The sequence below is a fragment of the Pseudoliparis swirei genome, chromosome 18 (genome assembly GCF_029220125.1).
Source record: "Pseudoliparis swirei isolate HS2019 ecotype Mariana Trench chromosome 18, NWPU_hadal_v1, whole genome shotgun sequence".
Lineage (NCBI taxonomy): Eukaryota > Metazoa > Chordata > Actinopteri > Perciformes > Liparidae > Pseudoliparis > Pseudoliparis swirei.
The window spans coordinates 15537978-15551357 of record NC_079405.1 but is presented as its reverse complement, the minus strand read 5'-3'; the positions used below and the strand labels follow the sequence as shown (position 1 = coordinate 15551357).

The window sequence follows — 13380 nt, the reverse complement described above, 5'->3', positions numbered from 1 at the left end:
TCAATATAGGCTTCCTCATCTCAATGTTTGTCTGTTTGTCTTCAGGGTGACTGGAAGCAGGTCAACGCTGCTGAAAGCCCCATGCCAACCACATTAATTGCATTCATGCCTGCATAAACACAGCCTCTGATCACCAGCTGACTTTGATCATCTTCCAACCATTAGTGGTCTGCTGAACAAACCACTAATAAACCACTGGTAATTACACTTTCCAGCAGTGCTACTGGTTCATATTTTGAATAACAGTTGCTTAATATTCAAACGTTTGATATATTGTATTGTTTTTGGACGTACAAAATGGAGATATTATTGTAGGTTTCTAGCGAAGGGAATATAATAGTATAATATAATAATATAATAATATATAGTTAGAAAGGCTGCTCCCTCTAATCTGACCAATTAAAGGGGAGACTACATAAAGACAGACAATGGACGGTAGAGAGTGAGTCGGCATGTGTTGGCGTCATGTCTTTTACTTGGTGTCAGTTTGAGGCAGTCACAAGTGCACGCTGTGTTCGACCCAGCGAATCTCCCAAAAGCAGCATCAATGAAAACAAATGAATGGGGACTAGGAATCAACACCGATGGAGTTCCTTGAGATAATCAGTCAAAAATTTACTCATGTCAACAGAAATCAGTTACCAGCATATCAGTGTTAAGTTTGTTGTGCAGAAATTAATAATGATGGCAAATACATTCCGTGGGGACAACAGAGCAGCTTGAAAACAAACAGCTAACAGGAGAGTGAATGAGACTCAGGAACAGATGGTGAGGAAAGCGGTAGCGTTAAATCAACATCAGAAATCCCAGCTGAGAGATATAAACAAACACATGTGCCCAGTGCATACTTACATCAATCATATCAGAGACGTCATGGATGTAATATTTTGCCACAACTGCATTTGTTGCTGTCAGATTCAACAAATAGTCATTCCGGGCTTTTGTGCATTTCAGCTTATTCTCTGAGTACTTCGCTTGCCTCTGGGGAGGAGAGAAGAGACAGAGCAAATGAGGGGAGAACATATCAGTGCAGGGAAATGAAGCAGTAGGAAGTGTTCGAGGGTGTGCTCAGGCAGCGCCAGCTTTGGGACCAGCCTTGGGAAAGGTATAAATGGCAGGGAAAGTTTGGAGATTCAGGCTACAGAGAAGCTGCTTCTAGATAGTAATGTGTTAAATGCCACAACCAGGCTTAAGTTGTTATTCTGTCTCTAAACACTTAAGTATTATAGGTTAGTGATATGCAGCATCAAAGGAACAGTCTGACCTTTTGGTTTCTAAACTTATTCACTTTCAGACAGACGTTCAGATGAGTAGATTGAGTCTGTATAGTAAATATGAAGCCAGGGCCAGCAGTAGGTTAGCTTAGCATTATAAACTAGAAACATGGGGAAGCAGTCCAAAAGTAACACAATCCAACTATCAGCATCTGTAAAATTATAGACTACACAGTATATCATGTTGTCCGGTACCAAAGAAGAAAAAGAAGTGTAAAAACAACAAGGTAAGCAGATGTTTATACCTTTGGACATAGCCAAGCTCATACCCGCGTTTCCAGTCTTTATGCTAAGCTAAGCTATCTGGCTGCTGGTTTCAGTTAGCCTACATATTTACCACACAGACAAAAAAAGGGTATAAATGTTCTCATCTAAGAAAATGTGTATTTCTAAAATGTGAAAGCCTTTTGATTGCTCGCACCTGAGAGATAAGGGGATTAGAAATTCCAGAAGAAGATCCAGAATAAAAAATGCATGGGCGCTTCTAAAGTACATGGTGCTCCAGAGACCACCAGCCCTAGACTGCCAGCAGAGAAGACTTTGTACGAGGAAGAAATCTGCATAAGATGGAAAGGGAGTTGTGTTGTTGGCAGGGAGTACTGCTGTTAGCTCAGTGAGTATCTGGCTGCAGACCTGCAGTATTCTCCTGAGACTCCCTGACATTATATTGCTGCCTGTCTGCTGGTCTATCTGTCTCACTCCCTCTCTCCATGTGAACCCAACACATAGAGCTGGTCCTTCAAACCTCCTCGTTCAGCTTTGAGGAGAAGCTGCACTTGTTGGGGAAACTTCCCACAGATTCGATCAGACAAATGAAATTTCTGACCACCTGTTGGATTTAAATCAAATATTCACTCTCCTGTTAGCTCTGTTCTTGGTCTTTACTAATTCCTGAGATAAATACATGACATAATGTGCCACTGTGTTCAGCAGATGGTCTCTAACTGTGTCTGTTTGTCTGAGAGTATATGCAGAATACATTGATCAATACAGCTGCCTGCTGTGACCAACAATGAAGTTATGAGATATGTACGGGTTGACCAAAACATAAGTTAAGGGCCCGAAACCAAAACAATAAGAAGAGGAGGCTAATATGCTACAAAGCTCAAATGAGGAACTGCAGGTTTTAGTGTTAATTTTTTGTGGGTTCCTCATTATAAGCGACTCCTTTCACATTTAACATAGCAATTACATGCACTTCTATCATAAAAATACTGATTATACAGCTTTTTATGTCTATGCTAGCCTAAATATCCAACTGATGGTTTGGGATTTGAAGCTGAATGGCCCTATATAAGTAAACACATGCAACACCCTCCATCCTTACTCACCTTCTCTTTCATCTTCTCAATCTTCCTGACGAAGCTGCGTCTTGGTTGGCGGTCCTCATGGCGCAGGAGGTTGACGTTGAGATCTCCAGACTTGCTGAACTGCTTCTCCTCTTGCTTCTCAGCATCCTTCAACTTGCTCTCTGCACTGATGCTGTCAGTGTGGTACATGTGGTAGGTTTTCATCACCTGCAGCAGAAGCATAACAGATATTCAAACATTGCAAAACGCCTGCAGCGATATGGTGATTAATTTAGTCGATTAACAGAAAATTATTTGGCAACTATTTTAATTATTGCAGAATTGCTTTAAAACATTAAAAATATGTTATTGTTTTTGCTTCTCGAAAGTGAGGATTAGCTGCTATTCTTTGTCCGACTTTTTATTTAATTTTTTAATAAACGATGAATTAAAAAAGAATCCTGATATTAATCAAACAGGAAAATAATTGTTACAGTCCAAAAAACAATAAGAAATAGTGAGTAGACTAATGCTCTCTTTAGTGATGTAGAAGTTGTTGTATGACATCTACAGTATACATCCTTTATATTTCTAATTAGCCAGCCAATATGAAGCAGAAATCGGACATGTAAACAATCCCTGATTCAGTTTGGAAATGGACGTGGATACCACATTTCACAAAAAGTATAAGGTCGGTCAATTGAGAAGTGAGACAGATAGTTTAACAAGCTTCGTTGTAGAACAAACACGGACAAAAATCATTGGGCTTGTATACTTTTCGCACACAACAATCAACAGAAACACAATCGATACTGCCATATTCCCTCCAATGATTCAACCAACAGTACAGAGATAAAAAGGAAATATCCCAATTGTCAAGGCCCTCAGTGTCATTTCCTCCCCAAATCTGGTTTGATTTGAGCTTTTTCATGTTGGCCTGGTGGATCAATTTGGGAGTCAATGCAGTGGTAACACAGATGTCACTACATGTGGAGAATTTCAAGTGAATCCAGGGGCTCAGGGGTGTGTGTGGTTTAGCCTTCAACTCACTCCCTCATCCCCTCCTTACTGTGGCTTTCCCAGCCTCATCACTTCTGCTGTAACTCTTCATCACCCCACACTTGTTCATTTCTAGTTCTTCTGAGCAGCAGTGACAGCATTGTTCTCTGCAGTTACCTCTTCACTTTGATCTCTACTCAGACCCCCCCCCCTCCTTCCCCCAACAACATGGAAATGACAAGACTGAAGTGACAGAAACCCCTCATTAGACAGGACGGAAGTATCGTGCGTCTTTAATTCGCCCCAGATGCTCATTGGGAATGTCTCTCCTGTTGGAAGTCCTTTCTTAAGCCTCGTAAAGGAACGTCCAGATGTGAGCAAGTATTTGGAATTTTCTATGAGCATCTCAGGACCGTCAATATGAACGGAAATTGATTTGCTTCCTGTGAGTAACGATCACTTGGTGCTGAACTAAAGCAGTGGGGTTCCTTTTATCTCTACGATAACTACTCATCAAATCCCTGTTTGGGTCACTTGCTATAATCATCCACTGACCTCCAACCCTGTGATAGTAATATTTACCAGTGCTGCAACTTGAAGAGGCTCTATTTATTCCCATGTGTGCTCTGTGAGTAAAAAGTGCTCCTCTCCATGCAGTGAAGGAATTCTTATAAAAACAAGAACAGAAGAGTGACAAAACGCTGCAGGGGAAACACCTGAAAGTAAAATAAATATTGAGTAAATATTCTCACAAAGCTTGACTTAAGCGGTGCTACTCCACGAAGAAAGAAACTTGGCTAACACACTTTTTCTCCCCAGGCGGTAAAACCGTTTCCTTTCAAATTCCTCTGAAAACTTGCTATGTTTCCATGCAGCCAACGTTTAACCATCTGACTACAGAACCTGCAGCTAAAGACACAAACTAATTTGCAGGAAGACTGAGCTTCAGCTGTGTCTACAGGAGGTGTGTGTTTAGTTGAGTCCTCTGACGACAGCCACAGGCCATTTAACTCCTGCAGTCTCTGAGTTGGTGAAACAAACCCAACAGTAAGAGAAAGTAGATACCGCTTTTCAACGTACATCCAAATATGCTTGGCATTTAAGCCCCTGACTAACCACAACGTCCCTGGTTCCACTTTGACTGGGGAGCTTTGTTGCACTTCTTTCCCTCGTTATCTCCCGTTAAAATACTCTCTTTTCTGACCACTTCAAAACACCTACTTTAAAGAGTGAAAACAGGCTCTAAACAATATATATATATATATATATATATATATATATCTCAATAATTATACAGCTGCTATATTTTACTTTTTTAGCACTAACAAGCAGTGAGTAAATGTTGGTAAATACTGCTGAGAAAACAATGACTGAACTACAAAGGCGTACATGAATGGAACCAGCACCCAGGTCTGAAGGAGATATTGCCAATGTTGTCAACAAAAGAATAACCGAGTATTAGACTGAAGAGCAGACATCAGACACAAGGTGGCCGAGCAGAGAGATAAGATAAGCTGTATTGATCCCAAAGGGGATATTAAGTCAGTGCAGCAGGAAATTAAAATGGCTCAGCTGTCCCCATGTTAGGTGTAGTGTGGAGGCAATCCCTTAATCAATGATTGTCACCTTTAAAGAAAAAAAAGAAAAGAATCATAAAGAAATACCAAAACAAGGAACTACCTATAAATATGGACACGTTGCAATGGATCGCTAGAGTGATACTACAAGTACTATGTGATTATCGTCTAACATCTTTAATTTGATAGGAAGTGATATTTGTGTTGTTGCAACAATAATCAATTTCTTAACCTTCGCTGCGAAGGTTCACATAACTCCCACAATCCTCATGTTTGGATTGGACATTTGGATTTAAAATGTTCTGCCAGACTGCAACTGAGGCCAAGTAGAAAATGAGAAGAGAGTCAGTTTTCTCATTCGGCATTGTCCTCAGCCTGAGAAAGTAGATCGGGGAAACAGAAACAGAAAAATATAAAGATATCAATAATTACATATGTTTCAATGAACCCGAAATACACTCAAAACCAATCTGGTTATGGCTGACAAGTTACTCAAATAATTGCATTTGAGCCTTTTTTAAATAATTAGCCAATTACACAATCCTTTTAAAATGCAAATGAATGTAATGAAAAAGCATTTTAATCAGCACTTGCTTTCCATAATGGTGATCTATTGCAGCATCCAAATGTACAGATGGCACAATCAGGGAGAGTTGCCAGCGCTGCCCTTTGGCAGTTTGACTTTCATCACATTGCACAGATGAATAAGCCATACTTTACTATATAAGGCAGCTCTGCCACCTCTTCTGTTTCACTGTAGGGGGCAGAAGATTGCTGAAGTTGCCTGGAGCTCTCCAGGTTTTTGGGTACTATGCCTCCTTCAATAAGAAGTGTGCAGCACCTGTACAGTAAGTCATAATCCCTGACATATGTTCATCTATCTGCAGGGTTTCGTTCAGGAAATCCCATTATTAACAATTCTGTTCTTCAGGTCTTACCAATTTTCATAAAAATGTATTTAATACAACTGTGAATGGTCGAAGAAATGGTGAAGATAAACAAATTGCTCCACAATGTTGATTAGAAAAATAATCTTACTTAATTGGTGTTATCTGACAGTGTTGTAACAACACGGTTTAATTCTGTATTTAAATGGGGTGTCATCTGAGAAAATGTGGTATGGAAGACACACTGCCTTCAATATTGCCCTCTTATTCCGTTGTACTGATTTTTGAAAACCAAACTTCATGGCTATAAAGTATTACAGGACACATCCATCCATGATTAAAATAAGCACCTTTTTAACATTCAAATGTTTTGGAAGCAGCTGCAGGACGCCCAAGAGTTTGCTCTGCGTGGAAGCTGCGAGAAGGGAATGATATGAACTACATTTCTCTCAACTGGCAAATCAAAATAAGACGAAAGACCGCTTCAACATAACAATAACAAAGAATAAGAGAGCATACTGAACCAGAAAATAAACTGTTCATGATTGTAACTGACTATCCAAAGAGAAAAGCAAAGCGGTGACATTCGAAACAACAAAACAACTGAGTTGGAACAGGTGACCTGAAGTGAAAGAGTGAGTCCATTGTTATGAAGAAGATGTGCAATATGCAATCTACCTATTATTTTGTCCTCAAACACTCTCTACACAAATTATCCAAACAGTCTAACAGATGCTACAGTCATGTATTATTGCAGGCAGGTATTTCCAAGAGAAAACCCTTGCCCTCTGAAGAGAACCAGAGCTGAGGGAACCAACAGATGTGAAAGTGATTGAAGCTCAGGAACTGTAGCACTAAGAGAGACAAGTTGTGTTCCATCAAGTCATCATTTCACAGCAGCCCCTTTCTTTCTCTCACGTATCATCATCAATCATCATCATGATAACCACATGTGTGCAAAGGTAGTGAATAACACAAAGTCTCTATCATACAACATCAATTTAAAACCCATTATGTAACACGTTCTCATGAGTTTCCCCCTCAGTATAATACAATACAGCATCACAAATTGCATCCTCCAAAATTACCTTGAGGTTGAATCAATACTTTGGGAAAAAGAACATATGACTTTCATGAAGGTACTGCAGGATATATGTTGTGTCATTGCACCAAACTGCCTTAGCTTTTAGGTCACACAGACATTAGCTGACAAGGAAACTTTTTGAACTTTTACACTCAGTACGGGAAAGCTATAGCGTTGTTCAAAATTTAAAAGGAAAGGTAATAAAAGAAGAAAATGTAATATATGAGCTCAGAGATGAGATAAGGTGTGAGGCATCGATCAGTAGCAGACACTGTGTATTACTTACAGTGTAGAGTTCATTCGTCACCTTCACCAGCTCCTCGTGCATCTGGATCCCAATGTCCTTGCTCTAAAACACAGCAATGAGAAATAACAGGGGTGAGACCACAAATAATGTTGAGAAACTTCAGCTGGGACCTGTTGGTCGGTTATGCTGACACAATTACTTTGCCGAGTCATAGGTAATATCTCGACAGCTACTAAATGGGTTGCCACTGAATTTGGAAACAATTCAAGGACATCAAAGGATGAATCCTAATGACTCTGGACAGAATTTCCACTTTCCATCAAAAGATAAACCCCGTCAATACAGGCATTCTCCTTCCAACAATCTGGGTTGTGGGCGAGTTATGAGCTACAACCCCAGAGGTTCTGACTGAGAATAGTTGTTTTCACTTGTCATAATTGTTCATTTAAGTATGATTATTTGAATTTAAATGTTATTATCTAAAGCTTGAAACTTAAAGTACATCCGTTTTCCCACTTCCTCAATCCAACCAGCTCTTTCTTCTCGTAAAAAATATGGAGGACACTGCTCCCAAAATTTATAGTAATACTGAGGCTCACATATCTATTGTACAGTGTACAAGCAACCTGTGTTCTTGTGTTTTGAATATATCAGTAGTACTTCATATTTTGAAATGTACATGGCACACTTACTAACTGTAACTCTCTACTTAGTGTGCAACAGCCAAGACGAGCAATGCCACATGCACATTCAACTTCCTGTGATTATTGCACTTTGAAGTGAGCTTGTACATTTGTCGATGGGTGATAACAATGTGTGACATCCTCTGACAAAGACAGACACTATAGTCTACTGATGTTTTACTGTGCTAAAAGATTCAGGAACCACCTCATGAAGACATGATTATTTCTTCTCACAGCTTTATGCACACTTTGCAGCTGTATATTTTCACAGTCACATCACCGCAAGCATGTCTTGTGATCAAAAACGTGTGACACACCCTGGACTGGAGAAATACGCTAAATGACCGGGAATCTTGTTTGTGTTTGTGTGGGAGAGAAGCATGAAGCCATTATTTGAAGACAAGAAAAGGTAAGACAACTCAACAGCACCAGAAGGTTTCAGTGTGATGGTCTGACACTAAAAAACAGAAGAAACACCTCTTACTGTAGAGCTATGGGAAGTTGTGATGTTTGAGGAAGGTTGATACCAAAACCAATGTCGTCAGTGCAATCACAAATGGATGCTGGTTGGGCTGCTCTCCACAATGTGACAATAATCTTCTATTACATTCATATTGTAAATGAATGTGTCTTTAATGTTACCATGTAGTGGTATGATAATGAAACTCATGGTTTTACATCATTGGGGTCTCTGCTTAGTTTGTTTTGGTACGTTTCATTGAGTGGCTATTTACTGTAGGTTTTATTTTATAGATTCTATTTCATTTGAGGATTTGTTCTATCTGCCAAAGACCAAAATCTGTGTAGCACAATGATTAGCTTGCTAGTTATCCAGCTAACCCATCAAGTAAAATAGGCTTTAGGTAAGTTTAATGGTCTCAAATGAATATTTGGGACACCACAAGCAAACAGTTACTTAGGACTATAGTATAGTATCACTGGCCATCCAAATGTACAGATGGCAAGATCAGGAAGAGTTGCCAGTGCTGTCCTTTGGTAATTTGACAACAGGGTTCTGATGTTGGGATAAGGCGTCAGTCGTCTCTGCTATGTGCTGACAGTGAGCCAGATGTTGCTCACACTTGTAGGGGCTGCAGAGAGTTGGGTGAGGGGTTCTTCGCCTTACTCTTACCCATGCTGTTTTGCAGGTCAGACAGCACTGAACCATAATCTACTGAATCCATGAGCCTTGAGAAAGAGCTCAAAGCACCACATTTATTTAAATCAATAAATATGCTGAGGCCAAAATTAAACCCAAACGTAGCAGAAGCTTTCACTTTCGCTGCTGCAACTTGAACCTTGCAAGTTCAACTTTATGGCAACACCAAGGTATAACAAAGAGGGCCAAAGTTCAGCAAATGAAAGCTTTAAGCACATTGCTTGGTATTTGTTTTGTCCTTCTAACACATGGTGTGCACTAGTGATAAGAGAGTAGCAGTAAACAAAGAGGGAAGGATGATAGTTTCACTGACCTTCTTGAACAGGCGGATGATGTCCTCGCTAATCTGGGCCAAGCGGACGATGACATTGTTGGTGTAGATGTCACAGAGGGTGGCATGGTCACGGCTCTCTCGCCTTGTTTGGTTCAGCACCAAGTACCAGCAGTTTACGGATGACAGAAGGTGCTGGTCTTTCCTGAAAAAAACAAGAAAAATACAGGGCTGTTAGAATGTCATAGCATGAACAGGTGGTGATGTAACTCATGGGTCATTGGCTTTAAATGTTCAGTTTTATGAAGCACAGTAACAAAAAAGCTCAATTAAACAGGACTAAGAGTCAACAGCCACCCTAACAACTCTGTGAGGCTATACTTAGGCACAGCAGAGCTTACAGCTAACATCAGTGTGCTAATATGCTCACATTGACAATGCTAGGATGCTGCTGTGTGTAATGTTAACCATGTTTACCATCTTAGTTCAGTGTGTTAGACATCAACTGTTGTAGATGCGAAATGCTGGTTTACCATAATGATGCACAGTCATGGGCCCTGATTGCTGCATAATCAGTTTAAAGTGTCTCTGCCTCGGGTGATCTCAAATAGAAAGACCAAAGCCCATAGACTTAAAACCACATACACACACAATCGCTTCAAACCCATTCCCTTGTCTGGATCCTATCTGAGTTTTGATCAATCAATCAACCCGAGGAGGAGGAGACGAAGAGAGCGAGGGGGAAATGAGTGAAAAGGAGGGAGAGAGCCAGAGAAGGGTGGGGGATAGGGTTTCACGAGTCGAGAAAAAGAGATGAGCATCACCAACATCAAAGAGCTCTCCGTCAGAGAGCTTCCATGGTGCTAATCACATCTAATGAAGTTGATATCTAGCTACTCCAGAGTGCTTTCCCCATTATTCCTTTACTTAACTCTGCCCCTAAACACACTTACATCAGGGCACACACACCAGCACATTGTTCTCATGGCATCAGTTAGGGGCGAAAAACAGGATGATATTTGTAGAAAACGTAATCTATCTGTTTATTTCATAGAGAGTCAATTAATTTGCTATCAAAACGTTATGGTAATTTGATAGAGACGAGATAATCCAGCTATAACTGCAAGCCACATTTTGATCTTGCAATCAAGATTGAATAATAAAATAAAGTTGAACATTAATTGGCTGTTTTACTAACAACATTGATGTAGACCCTATTCTCTCCTCTGGGATGGCCTATTTCTACCCTCTCAGTCACCATCACTCGTTTCATCACAATTCTGCTTGACTAATCTATCTGCCTGTATGGGATACAGCTCTTTGATGTATAGTTGTGGTTTGTCGTTGAAAGGTTTACAAATAAGCACCTCAACTCTCTGCTAATCCTTAAAAGTGGTCGGAGATGCTTCATCACATCCCTAAGCACAACCAGGCCCAATTTAGTACCTTTTTTTTATCCTCCTATGCTTTCCATTATAACACTGTTCAGGTAAGTCCTTGGCCCTCTGATGGTTAAAAGTGTTTGTAGTCCTCAATGGAATACTGGTGCTAAATCTGCTGCTTAAAACTACTTTCTTCACTTTGTGTTGATGTTGGCAGTCTCGGTGGATAAAAGCAGTCGTGTTTCTGAGCACCAGAAGCCCTTTAAAAAAACTCTAATTTTGTTGCAGTCGGATCTGACGGTCTGCCCTGTGCAGTCTTGTTTAGGTTCAAAGCTCAGAGAGCCGCTCTCCAGAGGTCTCCACCTCCCTTCAGAGCTTCCGACTGCAGGTCTGAGGCGGCTGAAAAGCCGGATCTGGGTCTCTCCCAAGTGGCTGGTGGCTGCCGGAGGCTGTGCTGGAGTCTGAGCTGAATGAGCTAATGTGCTGCATGATTTCATCTGATTTTGTGTGGAATCGGACCCAATGGCATCAAAGACAAGCGTTAAGAAAAACGATATGGAAATAGCCAATCTTCTAGCTGATCAGTATGAATTAGAGACAGTTTCAGAACCAGTTCAAAAGTTCATCACAGTCACTTTAAGTCACTCCTTTAAGATATATGTCCCTGGAGAGATGCTAGGAGTTCAGTTAAGCATAGCCAGTCTAGGAGCTAAATATATCCCAATAACAATGCTAACATGTTGATGTTTGGCAGGAATAATGTTTGTCATGCTCCCAATATCAGTTTAACATTTTATCATGATAACATGTCCTAATTAGCTGTACAAACTAATTACAGTTGAGAATAATGGCAATGTTATTAGTTTGAATAATTATTAATTAAGCCTAAAAGTGGCAAGGTAGACACTTAAGATCTCTTTTTCCCAGTTGCTGTCCTCATTTCACTGGAATTAGGAGCAGAAGGTTGATAATTAGGTCTGTGTACCAGCAGCATCTTTGGAAGTATTTTAACACAGTAATAAATGTAGCTCCTCAACTTGTTTTATGGGAAGGGGAGACTACCTTTCCTATACCGGCTCTGAGATAGAGGCGTATCCATCACAAAGGATCGATTTCAGCATGCAGTAAAACTCATTCATGTCTACTCTGTACCGACTTCTCCTGGCTGAATTTTAAAAAAGGCTGAGTATTGGTTAAGAGCCAGCGGGTCAATTAATCTAGAAGCCTTCAAAAGGGTGGCTTTTGGATGGCTCCATGCCCTCGGTATTTATACACAGGATATCATTAACATGCAGAAAGGGCAACAATGAGCTCTGAGAGCCTCTGGAAAAGTGCAAAGGAAGAGAAACGAGTGCAGCTTTCTGGCATCCTATTACATCTGTTTCATCATGCAAAGCACTGCCTGGTTGTCTCCGTGGTTTTTACAAGTTCTGCACTGCTTCGCTGTCTCTGTGAATGGATGAAGGGGCGTGAAGAAGATCTGACGCAGAGACAGTTTAAAATTTAGAAACAAAGAAAGAGTGTATGGTTTGGAGAATATTGCAATAATCCATTGATTCAAGGATGAACTGATGGCAAGCTGTCTCCATAATGTGCATACCCTGAACAAGTAAGCATTATATAGAACAGTGCATATACGGGAGGATGATGGCAAAGCTCTCGTCCCTGATGAACCACACCTCCCACCCCATGCAGGACACTCTCGCAGCTCTGCACAGCTCCTTCAGCTCCTTCAGCCACCGGCTGATTCACCCCCGGTGTCTGAGGGAGAGGAACCACAAGTCCTTCCTTCCTGCTGCTGTCAGGCTGCACAACAAACTGCAGTAGATTGCTGGAGATCCTGGCAAACTCAACACTTTACTCAGCACTTTACTTTACTCAGCACTTTACTTTGTTTTCCCCTTGTATATTTAGTATTAGTATTTAGTATTTAGTTATTTAGTTTAGTGTTTTATAATTATTTTTATTAATGCTCTGATGTGCACCGCTGCTGTGATTTTTGAAATTTCCCCACTGTGGGACGAATAAAGGTATATATCATATCATATGCTTTAGTCATGGCTGCACTGGATGCCACCATCTTATCACCCAGGGCCTATGATGTGTCTGAGCCAGGATTTCCAGAAGGAAGTGTGTATTTATCAAACCAGGACCCGGCTCTGTGAAGGCTTTTAATCCCCTCCACACTGCCTGCCTACTGCTTATCAATGAAACAGCCAAAGAAAAGGAGAAGGAGCCAAACACAGTTTCAAAAGAAAAGGGGAACGTGTGCACATGCAGCCAGCTTTGCCATTCAAATTCGATTTGCCCGTTTTAGAGCAGGGCGTCAATATGCTACAGCGCTGATCTGCACATCATTTAGCAACTTTTTTTCTTTTTTCATGAGCAGACACACTGCCAACATTTAATAATGCACAGCTGCACAGACACGGGGGCCAAAGCAGAGTGTAGCACAGTGTATATAGTCATTGAAGGCTTTAACAAGATCTGAAAAACAAACTGCAAACCAGCTAATCTATTGATGTTGC

General features: G+C 40.6%; 1 protein-coding gene across 2 annotated transcripts in view; it reads right to left on the bottom strand.

The window, feature by feature from the left end:
* srgap3 (SLIT-ROBO Rho GTPase activating protein 3) overlaps positions 1-13380 on the bottom strand; it is a 54220-nt gene that overhangs the window by 23320 nt on the left and 17520 nt on the right. For both annotated transcript variants that reach the window (XM_056437872.1, XM_056437873.1), the window contains 4 exons: positions 9513-9675; positions 7397-7459; positions 2606-2791; positions 853-981 (listed from right to left, as the gene is read on the bottom strand). In XM_056437872.1, coding sequence (XP_056293847.1) covers positions 853-981; positions 2606-2791; positions 7397-7459; positions 9513-9675 — 541 coding nt within the window. The remainder of the gene's footprint in view (positions 1-852; positions 982-2605; positions 2792-7396; positions 7460-9512; positions 9676-13380) is intronic.